Source organism: Nerophis lumbriciformis, linkage group LG18 (assembly GCF_033978685.3).
Source record: "Nerophis lumbriciformis linkage group LG18, RoL_Nlum_v2.1, whole genome shotgun sequence".
NCBI lineage: Eukaryota > Metazoa > Chordata > Actinopteri > Syngnathiformes > Syngnathidae > Nerophis > Nerophis lumbriciformis.
The window spans coordinates 23,328,669-23,348,454 of record NC_084565.2 but is presented as its reverse complement, the minus strand read 5'-3'; the positions used below and the strand labels follow the sequence as shown (position 1 = coordinate 23,348,454).

The window sequence follows — 19,786 nt, the reverse complement described above, 5'->3', positions numbered from 1 at the left end:
GAATGAGGATTATTGAAAACAATTTAATTATATTTAATCAAAGCTGATGCATTAAAAATAGACAAATAAATACTTTTTTCCCCTTACAATTGTTAGTTTTGGGATATTGTTGAGGTTATTTCACTTATCAGCAGCTGGAGCTCCTGTAGTCTTGATGGCAGCCAGGTAGGAGGGAGCAGTGCTTCAGTGTCTGTGAGCGCATGGACGGCCTTCAACGCACTTTGAGCAGTCTGGATGTGGCGGCTGTACTCCTCATCTGCATGGCTCTCCTGCCGAGCTCGTTTAGGCTGAGGCTGGGTGAGAACAGGTGGGTCAAAATCCAATTTAGATTTAAAAAAAAAAAATGAAATAAAGTCTTCTGACCTCTGAATCATCCACAGACTGGGTAGAAACATCTCTTCTGGCCTCCAGACGCTTGTTGTGTTGCTCTAAAACCATCTTCTCTGCCTTGATTCGTTCTAGCCGTAACTCCGCCCCCTCATGAGCGTTGACAGTCTGCAACACAACACAGGCAGGTTTACATCAATCATCGCCCTATGGAGACGTCGTCTTCTTCAATTACCTTGCTGAGGTAATTCACCACCTTGCTTTTGGTTTCTTCTACACACAAACTCTGGGAAATGACCTCTTCGTGGTTTGTTATCTGAATGAAACATCAACAGGGTGTGGAAAGTGAGGTTTGAGGAGAACGTAGTAGAAGCAGAGTGGCAGCTGTACCTCTGCGAATTGAGCAAAGGCCTCCAAAGTGTGTTGATGGAGCAGCCAAGAACTTTCTGACAGCAGTGAGCCAAACAGGCTGCTCAACCTCGGCAGAATTTCACTCTAGCGGGGTTAAAAAGAAAAAGAAAAAGCACAATAGGATGACGGCATGTTGGTTTGAATGTTTAAATCTGTTGACTGCGAGTATAGGAGTTTTATCATATTGTCTTATATTCAGGCCAGTACTGTCATTGGCTACTGTTAAATCCTGTGTCTGACTTCAATGACCCGCCTTATCTTGCCTCTGATTTAGCCAATTGTGACTCATCGGCGGTGATCACTCGAACGAGTATGACGATCCTCCTGGTAGGGGTGTACCGTATTTTTCGGAGTATAAGTCGCACCGGCCGAAAATGCATAATAAAGAAGGAAAAAAACATATATAAGTCGCACTGGAGTATAAGTCGCATTTTTGGGGGAAATTTATTTGATAAAACCCAACATCGAGAATAGACATTTGAAAGGCAATTTAAAATAAATAAAGAATAGTGAACAACAGGCTGAATAAGTGCACGTTATATGAGGCATAAATAACCAACTGAGAACGTGCCTGGTATGTTAACGTAATATATTATGGTAAGAGTCATTCAACATGCTATACGTTTACCAAACAATCTGTCACTCCTAATCGCTAAATCCCATGAAATCTTATACGTCTAGTCTCTTACGTGAATGAGCGAAATAATATTATTTGATATTTTACGGTAATGTGTTAATAATTTCACACATAAGTCGCTCCTGAGTATAAGTCGCACCCCCGGCCAAACTATGAAAAAAACTGTGACTTATAGTCCGAAAAATACGGTATCCCTTTATGGAGGATGCCTGTGCGTGACTTAGTTTAACATGGGGAGACTGGTGCACAGACAGTCACCACACGATCCTTGACAGAATCGGGTCAGGGTCCAGTGGCATGGAGTCCAAGACGACTGGGGACCCTTATTCTGCTGCAGCCTTCTTCCGCCATCGCAGCCGTTGTGGTAGTTCTTAAATCTACCGTGCTCCGCCGTTGAGGTCTTCACTGTATTCCTGGCTAAGGGGCAGTCAGGTACTAGGCCTTTGCCAAGGGCCAGCTGGGGCAACAGTAGTAAAGGGGTTAACCTCCTAGTGCCCCAAGACCCCGTAGAGGAGCCTCCACTGCCGGATGCACTTTAACGTCATGCCCAGGACACTTAATCAATTGTGACTAATCACACGAACACCAACCAATCATTATGGGATTTTCTCCACATGTATGGATGTTCTCATTCATCCAGGTCATTGTATTTTCTCCATATTTTGGGTGGGCCTAAATTTGCAGTCCAGTTTCTCTCTTTGTAGCTTTGATGTAAGCTACCACTTTACTTGGCTCTAAAAGTAGCTAAGCTACAAGAAAAGCGACTTGTTAAAAAAGTAGCTAAGCTATCACCAAGCTACTGGAAAATGTGGTTAAGCAAGGTAGCTTGTTACTGCCCATCGCTGATAATAGTATTGTTAAATAGTGTCGGCACCTGGCTGTTAGGAGGGATGAACACCTTCCCTAGTGACGAAAGGAACTCCAGCACAGTCAAGAGAAGTTGGTCTGCACACTTCTGGGACACGACAGCCTCCACACACACCAGAGCCTAGGACACAACACCACAACATTAATCCCAGACAATCTCCAGTGTGGTCTCGATGCAAACAATCTTTAAAACCACATTTACCTGAAGAATGACTTGAGGTTCTATGCTTTTCACTAAGACTGCCGTCATTGACAAGAGGAGCTGCAGAGTACACTGCAGCACATCATGGATCTGCACCTGTACAATAGATACATACAATAAGTGGTGCAGCTGTGTGTCTCACCAGGGTCTCCGCAAGTATCAACATGTCCGATTTAAGAACCATGATGAATAAAATACCTTCATTTAACAATTATACCGCATCATAATTATCCCCTCAACTCCCCCCAAAATGGATTAACTCGCTGGAATAAAAAAGACAATATAACATACATACATAAACGTGGATGCATGTGAAAAAGTGCAATATATTTATCTGTACAGTAACCTATTTATTTATTTATATATGCACCTTATTGCTTTCGTATCCTGCACTACCATGAGCTTATGTAACAAAATTCCGTTCTTATCTGGACTGTAAAGTGCAAATTTGAATGACAATAAAAAGGAAGTCTAAGTCTAAAAAAGGTATGAGGGGAAATAAGGCCCAATTGCTTGCAATGTACAGTGCATCCGGTAAATATTCACAGCGCTTCACTTTTTCCACATTTAAATGTTACAGCCTTATTCCAAAATAGAATACATTTAATTTTGTCCTCAAAATTAAAACACACAATACCCCCCAATGCAACCGGATATCCTGCTTGAGAAGTGGCCGGTTAGGCTACGCTGGTTGTAGCTCCCTCCATCGTTGAGAAATTTAGCTGTGAATCCTTAAGTTAATCGAGCGCAGACACAAACTGGTTATCGCGCCAAACTACAAATTAGTTGACGTTTTTTGTCTTTAAAACAAATATTACTCCACGGTGACGTTATGGTAAATCTACGAAACAAACAGTACAAAAACAATTAGGTTTATAAGAGTAAATAATACTAATACTAACACACGCTTACCTTAGCTAAAACTAATTACTCCAATCTTGTCCGCCTCAATAAAAACGGTCCTAAATATTTGTTCAGTACAGTAGCATCGCTAAGCCAAAAAGGGACTCCACCCAATCGGCTGATGACTTTATGAAATTCTTTAATTAGAAAATGTAACTATTTAGAAAGGAAATAAAAGATAACACGTCCCAGCTCTAACTGGGATCTATTAACTTAGATACGAATGTATGTACGCCGGATATTGCTCTCCAATATAATATCTCTTTTTGAAGAAATAACGTTAAAGGTAAATGGGACAAAACAACATGTTTACTTGGCCCACTTCCTGGGAAACTTATCTAGGAGCTGTTTGTAATATTAGGACCATCAGTGCTAAATATTATTACCTTATCACCTTCCTCTGGCACTGTTCCCCTAGCATTCAAAAAGGCAGTTATTCATCCTGTGCTCAAAAGACCTAACCTCGATCCTGACCTCATGGTAAACTACCGGCCGATGTCCCACCTTTCCTTTATCTTGAAAATCCTCAAAAAAAATAGTTGCACAGCAACTAAATGAACACTTAGCGTCTAACAATCTTTCAGGGCAATCGGTTGCAGGGCAAATCTCTCTACTGTATCCACTCGGCATCCATTGCACCGGTCACCGGGCGAGGGTCCCCACATCTGCGGTCCCTTCCAAGGTTTCCCGTTGTTCCCACTGGGTTGAGTTTTTTCTTGCCCTGATGTGGGATCTGAGCCGTTTTGAACAGTTTTATGCATTTGTGGAGGGAGATTGCGATCAGTGCGCCTGCAGGAGCAAAGGTCACCGCCTCTGTCGATTGTGTTGAGGGCGGAGCACCATCGGCTAGGGGCGGGGCATGTGCTGGACGGCAAGACACAGCTGGCAGGTGATTAGATTTCACAGGTGGTACGTGGTGATCTAATCATCTGTTGTCTTTAACAGTGAGCGGGCAGCGGAGGAGAAAGGTGGGAGAGACTGGAGAGGAAAACATCTGAAAAGATTGTTCTTGGATTTACATGCACATTGAAACTCTGTTAAAACGGCACGCCCGGCTCCTGTGACGTGGTATCCGTGGAACAGGTAGGGAACGACTTCCACAGCATTCAAACAAATACAAATCTAAAACTTGCAAATCAGATGGCTATTACAATTTTTGGCAGAAAATCGCAATTATGTTTTTTTCTGAAAATCGTGCAGCCCTAGCTCACTTCATATTGGAGAATTTCCACACAAATGCAAGTACCACATTTTAAGGCCTTCCTAAATCAAGATTTTATTAAATTTTAAGATAATTTTTGTCATTTTAAGGCCTAAATTCAAATAAATAGATTTTAGTCTCTTTGAGACCCTGCAGACGATACCCTGCTCACCTGATGTGGGCTCATCCTCGCCCACAGTTGTGTGACTATCTTCGACGTAGACGCCTCGGAAGGGGACTTTCCTCGAACCACCACTAGGAGGCATTGTAACACAGCATTCTGGAAAGACAAAAACACTACAGTAGTACAGCATTTATTTTCCACTTGCAATAATATGACACTTGTGCATTTTCCTTCAATGCATCAAGTGTGTTACTGTCCTCACCACTTTGTCCACTTGGCCCAGTTTGTAACCTCCACTCTGCCAGTCGGTCAGAGCTTTTTGAGTTAAAGCGATGACATCCACCTCCACGCGCCGACGGGCGTCATTTGAAAGGGCTCGGAGGAGGACGTGGCGCCATACGGGGAGATTTTCTGACTTGGATGTAGGGAAGCGTTCTAGCAGCTCCATCTGGTTTATTACTCATGTTTAATCATCTTGGCATATGAACTTGTTAATAAGCATTGATCAAACATGTCCTTCACCTGGTGGGTGGGTGTCATGAGGAAAAGCATGCGTCTGAGCAGCAGGCCCAGGTGGGAAGACTGGTAGCACTCGGCTGGACAGGTTTTCACCTGAGGAAGGATGCAGAAATAGAACAGAGTACATATTATGATAAAAAGCACAATCATTTTTGGCAGTAATAACATTGTTGTTCCGATATATGTTTTGTTGAGAAAAGCACTGACACCCCCCCCCAAACTGCACAGGGTATCTAAATAATACGCACCAAATGGGCAATCAGAAGGACATGATGTAGACAAAGTTCGGCCGTGCCATACCTGCAAGAAAAGACAAGTTGTGGGTTTAATACAGAACAATAAGTCGCATGTAAGCAGCAGTAAATAGCCATGTACTCTTTACTTACACACTAAAAGGGGTTGAGGAAGCTTATTTTCTTTTTTAAATCAACATTGACCGTGACTCAAACTATAAGGACAAAAAAAATTGACTTAAATTCAAATTTTCAAGTAAATTATAAAGCTTACAAAAAATAACTAGACTGGAAAAGACCCATTGTATTTTTCATTTCAAATTTTTCATTTATTTCAGGCAATGATATAAAAATAAAATACAAGGTAGACAACACATAATACTATAAATTAATGTAATGCAAAATGTAATGTACAGTATGTAAGCATGATCATCCAAATTTGCCTGAAAAGGAGTGAGAAGAAAACGTATTTAATCCCACCCCCAGTTCTCCATTCAGTGATTAATACATTGAGCTCCACTGTTACTTTGTTCAAGGATTATAATACAAATGTTGTATCATGTTGGCATTACCACAGGTAACAATAATTATTACACCAACAATAATTTGTATCAACAATGTAGGAAGAATGGTAATAGACAAAATACCAACAATGATAAAAGACAACGTAGCAATAATGGTAAGGAAACATTGAGCACATGTTAACACTTTGAGACAGAATACAACAGCGAGTCAAATTAAAGACCCTCATCTCTATTAGGGATGTCCCGATCCAGGTTTTTGCACTTCCGATCCGATACCGATATTGTTTTTGCATTTCCGATCCGGTACCGATACTGACCAATACTGGCCTATCCGAGCATGTATTAAAGTTTAAAGTTATTTAGCCTACTTAGTTGTCAGAATCATGTTGAAAAGGTTTTTAGTACTCTTGATAACAACTAGCCAGCTGAATTAAGGGAGTTTGAATAATACACAATGGTTGGTAACAAGAAACTGACCTGTTTATTCAAGGATAAACACAAAATAGACAAAATTATACATGACAAACAGAAATGGCATCATTGAACTAGGGCTGGGTGATATGGCCTTTTTTTAATATTGCGATATTTTAAGGCCATATTGCGATACACAATATATATCTCGATATTTTGCCTTAGCCTTGAATGAACACTTGATGCATATAATCACAGCAATATGATGATTCTGTGTTTTGATTGATTGATTGAGACTTTTATTAGTAGGTTGCACAGTGAAGTACATATGCCGTACAATTGACCACTAAATGGTAACACCCCAATAAGTTTTTCAACTTGTTTAAGACGGGGTCCACTTAGATTGATTCATGATACAGATATATACTATCATTATAATACAGTCATCACACAAGATAATCACATTGAATTATTTACATTATTTATAATCTGGGGTGTGGAGGGGGGGCGCCTGATGTAAGTGTCAAAAAGACAGCCAAAAGAGTTTGATATGAGAATAAATCTAAAGTTAAAATATAGGGTAGAAATGCACCCATTTGCAGGAAATGTAGTCTTGATTTTCAAAATGTTCTTTCAAGGCTTGCATGTCTACATTAAAACATTCTTCTTCATACTGCATTAATATATGCTACTTTTAAACTTTCATGCAGAGAAGGAAAACACAACTAAAAAAATCACTAATTTTTTCATACGGTGTTGATGTGGAAATTTTTGCCATTTTGATGGTGTGGACGTGTGGCACCGAATGGAGATAAGCGTCTCGACAGACGTCACAATATTTGAACAATGATGACGAAAACTGTTTTCTCTGTCGTGTCCGTGTGTCGAAAATTGTTATGCGCTTATTTTTTTATTTGATTTTGTGCGTGGCATAGATTTGCCGTGCGCAGAGGACGCTTGAGCAGGCGCGCACCTTAGCGGCTGCGCTAGCATCACAGCTAACGTTAGCCATGCCGCTACCTCGCTCTCTGCTGGGAGAGGACGTATACGTATGTGACGTATGACGTGACAGTATGTGACGTGTGTAAGAAGGTGCGCTTGCTGTCTGTGAGAGGGAGACACAGGAAAGAGTGAGAAGAGCCTGTCGTGTAATGCCAGCAGCTAAAAGCAACTGCGTGAGAATTGTGGATGTGTTGAAGGTGTGCTGGAAAATGCGGAACGGAAATTACGGAGCAGCAGAAAAGTGGAATGTATTATTTAAATAGGTGCGTTGGAAAACACGGACCGGAGGTTTTTTTTAAACTGGATCTGGATCGGCATTTTCCCATGCCTTGCCGATACGCAATTTTTGGCAAATATCGGCAGCCGATCCGATCCAAATATCGGATCGGGACATCCCTAATCTCTATATTTGAACCAGACCCCATGTTTGTATAATACCGTATTTTTCGGACTATAAGTCGCAGTTTTTTTCATAGTTTGGCCGGGCTCCAGTGCGACTTATATATGTTTTTTTCCTTCTTTATTATGCATTTTCGGCAGGTGCGACTTATACTCCGAAAAATACGGTAGTTTAAATCGATTCATAGTTTGGCATTGCTTGTGTTGTAAGTCCAGTTTGTTCCATAGTTTCAAAACAGTTAAACCTAACTAATTTCAGCATCATGATGTTTTTTGGGGTTTTATTAGAACTTACTGTGAAGTAAAATGTCTTGACTTCATGGATTCTTTTTCAAGCGCCTGACGACATTTGACACATTTTGGTCTTCCGTCATTGCTATGAATATAACTGTCCTCAGTTTGACCTTTGCATCCCTCGGTGAAGAGGATGGACTAATATGTGTATTGACTTAAACTAAGTCAAAGTTATGAATTCACTACCTCTAGTTATGAGGTGGTAACTTGTCTAGGGTGTACCCTGCCTTCCGCTCGAGTGCAGCTGGGATAGGCTCCAGCCCCCAGCAACCCAGAGAGGGCTAAGCGGTAGAAAATGGATGGATGAATAGTTAAAGTTGTTTGCAACGTTTGCCTAAAGGGCGCCAACTTTCCACTGCTGTTTAAGCATTAGATCCCCACTCTTAGTTTTCAGCACATAATGACCTACTGTAACTACGTTCGTACTTAACACGTGCATTATCTTTCTGTGTTAGCTAACGATAGCAATATGGATAGCTAATAGCTAATAATAGCAATTTGCATAGGTAATGTTAACTGTCATTGAATGTACAGCCTAATGTAACAACATCACCGCAAATTGTTAGTTGCTTCTCTTGCACTTCTTCTGTTTGTGCGTAGGCACTCTAAGTGATTGTCGGACCCCTTCCTTGTCCTTCTGAAAACCTTTTACCACACGATTGTGTTACCTGTCACTCAGAGTTGCACTGCAAAATGGTACAGAAAACAATGTTGTTTATTTTGTTTAGAGTTCAAGTTGGACTTATTTTTTAGCGCTGCATAGATTTGTTGTCCGCGGAGGACGCTTGAGCAGTGTGTCACTGTACCTAGTAAGCCTAATGTTTAGTACTGACCACACATGCTATTCTACAAAGGCCGTAGTTACTTCTCACCGAGCAGTGAAGCACCACACGTCTGTGGCCAAAAGAGCTGTGTGATTGTCAGCCTGTAGTATGGCCTCCACTAAACACCGCTCCTGGAACAAAGAAAGAGGGAAACGCACAGAAATGTTATCATGAAATAAGGAAAACGCAGTAAAATGGAATTTTAACTGACAAATCCTAGAATATGTTTACATAACTCCAAAAGGAATTTTATGTTGTGTGTAGAATTCACCAGAACAGGGAAGTATCGTGTCGGAAGCACAGCTACGCTGGCACAGAGCTGCACGCAGATGTGATGGTGCAGGGTCACCTGACCCTGGGCCTGACCTTTCATCATCACCCCGGGCAACGACACCGGGACCTTCCGTTCAACATAACAACGCCGGAAACTGGTGAACACAGCCTGGTAGAGAGGCAGCCTGGAGACAGATGCCCAAATATTCCTCAATCTATGTACATAATAATACACTGCCCAATCACCAGTTTAATACCAACCTAATATATGATAAAACAGTGTTTCACATACCTTACTTATTTGCGGTGGCACGCCACAATTAAGACAGGAAGATTTTACTTTTTCTTTTTTTTAAAGGTTTGGCACGTTCGTACTCACTAACACATTATGATGGGACTGGCTGTGCAGCAGGTCATTCCAACACCGTACAGTAGGTGACATCGTAACTCTGCCCCTTACCACAACCACATAACTATGTGTTAAATAATACATAGATATATATTAGTCGTACAACAATGTTAAAAAAAAAATTTTTTAAACCAAAGCACGTACATGAACAGAATTTTTTTTTCTTTTTTTCAAAAGGGGCCATATTATGATTTTTTTCCCTACATAACATGTAATGGTGGTTCTATAGTCAAAATGTTGCAAAGATTATGTTTTACGGACCATTTTCATGCCGCTTTCTGACCGTCTCTTCATGATGTGCCGCTTTGTAGGTGGTTTATTTACGTGCCTCCACTTTGACTGCATCTTCTCCCCGCCTGCCATGTTGTAGTTTTTAGCACTTTCATAGCAAGTCTACAGACAAATATAAGTTCGAGTTATACGCGACTTTATATTAGAAATGGCAACAGCTTTTTAAATATTTGTATAGCGCCTGTCTGCCCCACAACAAGAGGATAGAGAAATTATTGACCACCGCATCAGACTACAATTGCGGATGCGCTTCGGGTAAATATCTACCGTATATGGAGATACCCATTGATGTCACACCTGAGAAAAACTTCACCAATTGGGCAAATTCCAAACGGCTTATTTGGAGGACGTTTTTTGAATGTGTCCGCCATGCCTCCATGGTTTGATGGAAAACTTTCAAGACTTATGCAGAGACCAAATACAAAAAAACAGGTCCCAATAGATAAGAAAAGTTGGTGTTGAATAATAGATCCTCTTTAATTCTCCCGGGCTTGTTGTTAGACACACCCAAAAGCATCTACTGCTGAATAAAATTCAAACCACCCCTGTATGCCAATAACTTGATGTTCTGTTAGTACCGTATTTTTCGGATTATAAGTCGCTCCGGAGTATAAGTCGCACCGGCCGAAAATGCATAATGAAGGAAAAAAACATATATAAGTCGCATTTTTGGGGAAAATGTATTTGATAAAACCCAACACCAAGAATAGACATTTGAAAGGCAATTTAAACTAAATAAAGAATAGTGAACAACAGGCTGAATAAGTGTACGTTATATGAGGCATAAATAACCAACTGAGAACGTGCCTGGTATGTTAACGTAACATATTATGGTAAGAGTCATTCAAATAACTAATATAGAACATGCTATACGTTAACCAAACAATCTGTCACTCCTGATCAATTTTCATAGGTACAGAAGTAGTAGCAGGTAGTATCTTTTTTTTCACAATGCACTTCTGCCATGACCAGCCAAATTTTTATTGGTTGACGTGTGTGTGTGACGAGTGCTGACATACGCATAGTCTCTTACGTGAATGACATAAATATTATTTGATATTTTACGGTAATGTGTTAATAATTTCACACATAAGTCGCTCCAGGGTATAAGTCGCACCGCCGGCCAAACTATGAAAAAAACTGCGATTTATAATCTGAAAAATACGGTAAGTAAAAACATGAGTCAATGTCACACAATTCTTACGACACAAACCAAAAAAGCTTAGTTTTGTTCACAAAAAAATATTTTTAAACTTGGCGAATTACGCAAATGTCATCAGGCCCCTACGTCACAGATATACAGTACTCCCGTTTTGTGGAAAAAACAGTTATATGCGCACAAAGTAAAGACTGGGAGAACTATACCTCGGTGTCTCTTCAGAAAACTGACTGCCCGTGTGCCAAAGCTGCAGCACCTCCTCCTCTGGCTGGGAGGGCAACTGACTCAAGACGTTAGTGAGCAAAAGGCACTGAGGAAGCTCATGCTCCTTTGGTATGTCTGCACAAGGTGGCGAAAGAACATTGTCAAAAATCGAAAAAAATAGTACATTTAATTTGGTCAAGTAAACCTACGCGAGTCCTCCTGGAGAACCACTTCAGCAAAAGGCCCGAGTGGTAGAAGCTGGACAAGAAGCGCATCCATGGGCACCAGAGCTGCCACATTAAGCTCCTCATAAAGAGTGGGGGGTAACGTTGGCGCACACAAGCTAGGGGGGAACTTACTGAAAAGACATCCCACATTGTTTAAATGTGGCAATAATACTTGAAGTGTGAAAATATATTAGATAATAATGCACCTGACGATCTGGAGGTACAGTTGATGAAAGTGCCTGCAAGACTTTGTTAAAAAAGTCTTGAATTCCTGTACAAAGAATGTAAGGGATAGTGTTTAAATAGCACATTTTAAAATACATAATTAGTGGAAGCTTTTTTTCTTACCTTGATGTAATGAACTAAGGTGTTGGCAAAAAATCTGCACATCTTTGCAGTTTTCTGAAACAGCTTATGTTCGGCGCTCTGAGTTGCCTCCTAAAAGACAACAACTAAGAGGGTTAAAATACACTTTGTTCAAAACATACTTGCTAAGTATGCAGCCACAGACCTGAAGACCAGCACGGTTTATCTGCTCAGCCAGATCTACAGCGTTGTGGAAAGAAGCCAACAGGTTGTTACACAGGCTCGAGCTGATGTCACCATGATGCAGATGTTCCTCCACCAGTGTCTGGTATTTCAGACTCTGCCTGAGCAAAGTAGTGATGATTTACAATAGGTCGCTCTGCAGCCAAATTGGTGGCCTAACTACCGGTATGTACAGTATATCAGTGTGTAGACATGGCTTTGTGTCGGAGTTTGTTAGACTGACTTGATGAGAAACTTCCAGGTGTTTGCATGTAGCGCCATGTCCAGGTTACAAATAACCGAGGAAATATCCAAGAGGCTGTGGATCACTGAGAAGATGACAAAAATGTTCTAAATTTAGTAAAACAAAAAGTAAATACCGTATTTTTCGGAGTATAAGTCGCACCTGCCGAAAATGCATAATAAAGAAGGAAAAAAACATATATAAGTCGCACTGGAGTATAAGTCGCTTTTTTGGGGGGACATTTATTTGATAAAACCCAACGACAAGAACAGACATTTGAAAGGCAATTTAAAATAGATAAAGAATAGTGAACAGGCTGAATAAGTGTACGTTATATGACGCATAAATAACCAAATGAGAACGTGCCTGGTATGTTAACGTAACATATTATGGTAAGAGTCATTCAAATAACTAACATATAGAACATGCTATACGTTTACCAAACAATCTGTCACTCCTAATCGCTAAATCCCATGAAATCTTATACGTCGAGTCTCTTACGTGAATGAGCTAAATTATATTATTTGATATTTTACAGTAATGTGGTAATAATTTCACACATAAGTCGCTCCTGAGTATAAGTCGCACCCCCGGCCAAACTATGAAAAAAACTGCGACTTAAAGTCCGAAAAATACAGTAAGTATTATTGTGGGTAAATATTGCGCAGCAAACCTGTGACGATGTCATTGACTTCCTCCTCAGAGGCAGCGCTATCAAGGGAGATTTTGTCCAGCAGCTCCAACAGACCCTTTTGGAGTGCATAGGCCTCCTTGAAGAGTCCCTGTAGCAGATCAGCGACCAGGGACAGGCGCCCACAGTAGACCGCCTCACTCTCCTATTAACATACAAAAAACATTTTTATTTGCTTGTTCTCAAACAGGGTTTTTGCAGTTTCTCACGACTAATGAGATGGTACTACAGTGGTACCTCAACTTACGAGTATTTTGAGATATAAACTTACTTAGCTTTTTGTTATGCTTTAAGTTGTCAGCATGAATGTGAGTTACGAGCCTCCCTGCTGCTACCAGGCATAGCGATTGTTCAAATGAACCCCATAGGTTCCGCCACAAAACATCCGATCTTATGAGCATGCAATAGTTTCATAGCTAGAAATCAACATAACTTTGTAGGGTTGTACGGTATACCGGTATTAGTATTGATGTCCTACTTGTCCAATCCTGCTGTTGCCCAGCATAGGCCTGTTGGCGGCTCCCAGGGATAGTAACCCTTTCAGCACATTGCCTGAAAAGCATCCACACTTCTACCCCACTACGCAAAACTAGTAGACCTGGGCCGATATTCAATAAGTCAATTAACCGACGATAAATGAAAATTAGGTCGGTAAGTTTTCCAGATGGCACCGCAACAATGTGGGAATATTTAGTTTGAACCTTTTGAACAAGATGTAACAACACCGAAGAGCCAGTTAGCCGAATGTACGCGAATACAACAAACCTGCACATGACTTGAAACACAACCACCCGACAGTACACACTCACATTGCGTTTAGTGAATAAGGTGAGTGCAAACAAAACCGTGCAAAATTGTTTGTGCCCCACAGAAAGTGTGATTAAATACATTGCCAAACACATGCTGCCATTTAGTACTGTTGAAAAACTAGCATTTCCTAAAAGTGCTGCAGACATTTGTCATGTTGTCATGTCATGCTGGGGTTCCTTACTTGAAATCTGCCAGACTAAAGACCTGTTAATACATCTGCTTATATTGTCATGTTTATATTGTTACTCTGCACTTTTGTTTAAGAAGGTTCTAACTTGATTGTCAGTTAAGTAATGTACAACTCTACCTACATATTCAAAATTGAAATGCAACTTTGTCAACACTTTATTTAGCTATTTTATTTATTGTTTTGGTTGTGTATATTTACGGGCCCCCCAACCCCCTTTTGGTTGTGATTTTTATTCAAGTGCAAAATTTTGCTAACAAAGTATATTTTTTAGTATCATTTTTGTTTTATTAAACTTGGATGTTTAAAAGTTTACATTCCAATTACAATGTTGAAATATACGAGAAATACACGTTCATTTCATTTGAAAGGGTATACATGCATTATTATTATTATGATAGGTTGATTGGCAACACTAAATTGGCCTTAGTGTGTGAGTGTGAATGTTGTCTATCTGTGTTGGCCCTGTGATGAGGTGGCGACTTGTCCAGGGTGTACTCCGCCTTCCGCCCGATTGTAGCTGAGATAGGCTCCAGCGACCCCAGAGGGAATAAGCGGTAGAAAATGGATGGATGTATTATATCAGTGGTTAATTTGGTCTCAAAAAAAGAATGTCAATAATATTGTTTATCTGCAATTTTTTGTAGATCAATATATCGTCTAGCAAAATTTGTTATCGGTCCAGGCCTAAACATGTGTCCGCTTTTTCAACAGTATTACTTACTGCTACCCGGGATCCAAAGTTTTGGGCATTGTCAATACTCTCCCTGCCTTATTGACCAGTTTTCCCTCCTTGGTAACACATCATCCATGTTGGATCTAATAAAATCACAAGATGACAATCAGAACAGTCAAAAAATGATTTTTAAGTCCTTCAGTCTGCTGGAAGGGGTAAATGCTGTACATTTTTACTACATTACTTCACTGTAGTTGTTTATAGTACATTGTATTGCATTTAAAACAATATTTATTTAAGTGTGTCCCTTTTTTCTTCAAAAAGCATGTTACATTTTAAAATGGTGGTGTTTTGGGGGTGGCAAAGCCCCGATTATATTGATTGATTCAACTCATTTCAATATTTGGCGCTGATTTGAGTATTTTGAATTAAAAGCTTGGTTATAGAACCAGTTGAGCTCGTAAATCAAGTTCGTACTGTACTGTGTATCAAAATGCAAACCACGGGACATATCAATAAACAGAACCACAATTATAAAATGTTTAGTTTCATTGGCAGTGTCGCGTTGCACTGGCAAATAAACTCACCTTGCAGTGCTGGAAAGTGTCTCGCAACACCTTCAGAATGCAGGTTGGTAAGGTGCGAATAGCCACAAGGTCTAGGACATCGTACGTGCCAACATGACGCACGCATGTAGACAAAGCATCAATGATCTGCATCATTGACTAAAAATGAGGCATAAGCACTTGTCAACACATTGAGAGAACGAGAGAAAGTCATTCAAAAACATTTGGTGAAATATACAGTAATATACCTTCAAAATGTTCCTTAGTAAGGAACAGAGCTCTGTGTTTTGACTCGACAGGCCTCCAACTTGGATTAAAATGTCTTTCCTCATACTGTCAAAAATCGTCACTGCCTGGAAACGTTATAAAGACGGAAAACCAATCACAAAGACAAAAATACTTTTTTTAAACCTCAAATTTCAGTTTAGAATATGCAACTGGATTTACAAAGTTAATACAAAGGCAACCTTTGGTAGGATCTTGGAGAAACATTCATTCTCCACGTCTGTTAGAGCAATATGAGGGAGGAACAAGTCTATGATTATCTTCAGTACACCTGTGGGAAAATAATGTAAGAAACGATCCACAATAATCACGAACAGATCTAAAATTTGCAAATAAAGACTACTGAAAGTAGTACTTACGTATATGATCATCCCAACCATCAGACTTGTTATGTAAAGAGTGTGAACAGTTAAGGAAAATCATTTGCATGTTTTAAACACACTACTGTTTATGGAAATATTAACAAAATCTCAACGGCTGAAATTGAAAACCTGAGTTATTAATATTATGAGTTACAGGACAGATTACAATATGGTATATTATTATTTGGCCAGTGCAAATATTTATAAAAACTTGGGATGTTTTCTGGCAGTAAGCTCAAAGGCAAAAATAAAAATGTCGCTGGAAGACCATAGCTTTTACTAGGCATGTTTTAATCTCTTTTTTAACTGGCAGCACGCAAGTCAAATCTGACAAACACAATAATTTCCCTTGAGTTAAGTTAAAAAATGGGGATGGAGTAAAATTTTTGCAGCAGATTCCTAAAATCCCCAGAGCACGCCAGTCATATCAAGGAGCTTTAATTAGCATTTTGGTAGTAGGTCCTTAAAACCAGCAAACATGCTTCTGTCCTATATAGCATTTTTGACTAGTGGTTTTTTTTGCAGTAGATCCTTAAAAACAGCAAATCACTTCTGTTGAAGAACAGAGCTTTTGGGGGAATTTTGCCTATTCAATAATTATGAAAGACATGACAACGGATGTATATTTTTTAATGCATTCAAACTCGTGAATAAACATAAATTTAAGTCCGCTTTGCTCAAATGATGTGTAAGTGTTATTATTGTCTATTACCTGACCGCTTCTATGTTAGCTAATTCTCTTTGTTTATAATGTATATTTTCTGCTGGATTTACTCTCTATTTTATGCTGCCCTTTTTTTGCTGCAGCTGTTACATCTATCCATCCATCCATCCATTTTTCTACCGCTTATTCCCTTTGGGGTCGCTGGAGCCTATCTCAGCTACAATCGGGCGGAAGGCGGGGTACACCCTGGACATATACTACAATATTGTACATGGTAATTGGGATTTGTTATATATTGTATATATTATATACAAATATAATACATTATCATAGTATATCAGCATATATTATATACTGTATATATAATATGTAAATATTACATATATGTTATATTTCATATTGCTACTATGGTACATTTGTGTTCTACTTTATACCTGTATTATCCTTTCCATCCTTACCATTTCCATCATTTGTAACTGAGCTACTGTGTGGAACAATTTCCCTTGTGGATCAATAAAGTTTGTCTAAGTCCAAATCTAAGTTAAAATACATTGCCATTAAGGTCAGTAAGTTATATAAAATTGATGCACTCCTCTTCTGCCCCCTCTAGAAGAAAATAAAAAGTTAGAATTTGGTGGGGAAGCCTCGGTGAGAACAGGTGCGCCAGTGCCAAGCCATGTCTCAGTGAGTCATTCTTCATCTAAACGAGAATATAACAACATCCTATCAGTCGACATCCTAATGACAGCAGACATTGTACAGTAAGTGATGGTGTATTATGTTTGTTGGCTCTCATGATGTCTGCAGTGAGTATAAACAGTGATGTTGTTGGGGGAAAAAAGAGAACGTTGTGATGCATTTTTAAAAATGCTTAAACTGATCAAAATTCATAAATATTATAAATGTGCCTGTTACTACATTCCATATCTACTTACATGTATATAAAACCATAATGGAGGTGTTTGGGTGTTTTTTTAAGGGTTTTATGGGCAGAATAGAGCGACTCCAGTAGGCTCCATTGTAAGCGGACTTTTGATCGCATTTATTTACTATTTAGAATGCTAAAAAAAGAAACATGTTCTTGTCTTATATACGGATAATGAATGAGAGGCAACATTCCAAAAAAGTGCAGTACCACTTCAAACAGAAGATCGTTGACTAGTTTTTGCAGCATGTCCTTAAGAAAACACCAAGTTTTCCTGTCATAAAAGATTTTTTCTGTTCCAATTTCTGACTGCATGACTTTATATAAGTATATTAGTCAGTTGGTGTCATTTTTGTGATTCAACAAACTTTCAGAATGTGCAGTTTGCTGTGCTGTGATTAATTATGCAACATTATAGTAGGATATAGTAAGTTTAGGCAAGACAGACTTAAGCTGTAGGCGGCATGTTTCCTGACTCCACTGCACCACCTCTTCCAGGAGAGAAGTGTTGGTCTGGGACATGATGAAGCCGGTCAACCAGCAGGAAGCTGTCAAAGGAAGTTAATTATTGAGTGACGTACAGTCATGGTCAAAAGTTGACATACACTTGTAAAGAACATAATGTCATGGCTGTTTTGAATTTCCAATAATTTCTACAAGTCTTTTTTTTTTTTTTTTTTTTGATAGAGTGATTGGAGCTCATACTTGTTGGTCACAAAAAACATTCATGAAGTTTGGTTCTTTTATGAATGTATTATGGGTCTACTGAAAATGTGACCAAATCTGCTGGGTCAAAAGTATACATACAGCAATGTTAATATTTGGTTACATGTCCCTTGTTAAAGTTAGTTGGGTTTTTTTTCCATTTTTTATTTATCTCCTTCATTGATGTGCATCTTTGATCGATAGACAATTAAACCTCAGCAACTAAACACACATTTACACACCAATGCCTGAGAAGGAGCAGGATGAAGAAAAATCTTACTTTCCTGCCCCCTTCAACATATTACGTGGTCTTACTTAATGGATATCATACAAACCATCCAAATATTATGAAAAGAAACAAAAAACACAAAAAAACAAAACCAGTGCAAAACTTCATGAAGTACAAACCGAACAAAAAAAGTAATATACACCTCACGGGATGATACAAAACAAATACAAAACCAGACAAAAAAAAATAAGAAAACTAATAAATATAAAGCAAAATGTAAACACTTATGGCTGTCCATATGATCTTATTGTTCTGTCTCTATATATTTTTTTTCAATTGGAATATATTTGTACAGTCTTTTATCTCATTGTAAGTTAAACTACCAATGATTGTCTCACACACACTAGGTGCAATAAGGCGCTTTTGGTAGCCATCCACAAGCTTCTGCTTGAATTTTTGACCACTCCTCTGGACAAAATTGGTGCAGTTCAGCTAAATTTGTTGGCTTTCTGACATGGACTTGTTTCTTCAGCATTATCCGCACGTTTAAGTCAGGACTTTGGGAAGGCCATTCTAAAACCTTAATTCTAGCCTGATTTAGCCATTCCTTTACCACTTTTGACGTGTGTTTGGGGTCATTGTCCTGTTGGAACACTCAACTGTGACCAAGACCCAACCTCGGGGCTGATGATTGTAGGTTGTCCTGAAGAATTTGGATGTAATCCTTCTTTTTCATTGTCCCATTTACTCTCTGTAAAGCACCAGTTCCATTGGCAGCAAAACAGGCCCAGGGCATAATACTACCACCACCATGCTTGACGGTAGGAATGGTGTTCCTGGGATTAAAGGCCTCACCTTTTCTCTTTCAAACATATTGCTGGGTATTGTGGCCAAACAGCTCAATTTTTGTTTCATCTGACATCACATGGACAAAGATAAGACCTTCTGGAGGAAAGTTCTGTGGTCAGATGAAACAAAAATAGCAGGTGTATAATTCACTGATAGTGTTAAGAGGAAGACATTGCTAACTAGCTAGCTCGTTTGTTGTGTGTTAACAACATCCTGTCTTTAATGTAGCGCCATAGCAACACATTATTATCGTACTTACGGCTTTTGTCGAGAGTTGCTGTCGTCACTTTCCTAAGTATAGCATTAACAGCATCAATATACTGTGAGTAGCCTTATCTCACGTCAACAACACAATTTATAATCATGTCGAATATGAGAAGTTGCTAGTTTAACGTCTCGCGCGTTGTGCTCAAACAGGACGTGACGTCACGGTCCACGCCGCTTACTTCCGTGTCTAACTTTTATTTTTATTTTTTATTAAAAAACATACATTTATAATTCAATCAACGGTCAAGGCACTTTCAACAACAAGGAAAGAAAACAAAAGCAAATACAGATAAAGGATTAAATATTAATAAATAATAATACAAATTTAAAAAAATAAAAATAAAAGACGAAAAGGGC

The 19,786-nt window shown here is 39.2% G+C and overlaps 1 protein-coding gene across 1 annotated transcript; it reads right to left on the bottom strand.

Moving 5' to 3' along the window:
• Positions 1–7: 7 nt before the first annotated feature.
• firrm (fignl1 interacting regulator of recombination and mitosis) lies at positions 8–19,583 on the bottom strand. The gene is made up of 25 exons (XM_061977872.1): positions 19,422–19,583; positions 17,806–17,927; positions 15,788–15,827; positions 15,611–15,699; positions 15,392–15,496; positions 15,165–15,302; positions 12,887–13,049; positions 12,214–12,298; positions 11,953–12,091; positions 11,790–11,879; positions 11,648–11,712; positions 11,424–11,572; positions 11,217–11,349; positions 9,150–9,336; positions 8,927–9,009; positions 5,440–5,491; positions 5,195–5,284; positions 4,935–5,120; positions 4,721–4,828; positions 2,445–2,540; positions 2,250–2,363; positions 718–822; positions 563–643; positions 364–495; positions 8–293 (listed from the first exon to the last, which is right to left on the bottom strand). The coding sequence occupies exons 2-25, from the start codon at positions 17,899–17,901 to the stop codon at positions 93–95; spliced, it is 2,727 nt and encodes a 908-aa protein (XP_061833856.1). The 5' UTR covers positions 17,902–17,927; positions 19,422–19,583; the 3' UTR covers positions 8–92.
• Between the last annotated feature and the right edge of the window lie 203 nt (positions 19,584–19,786).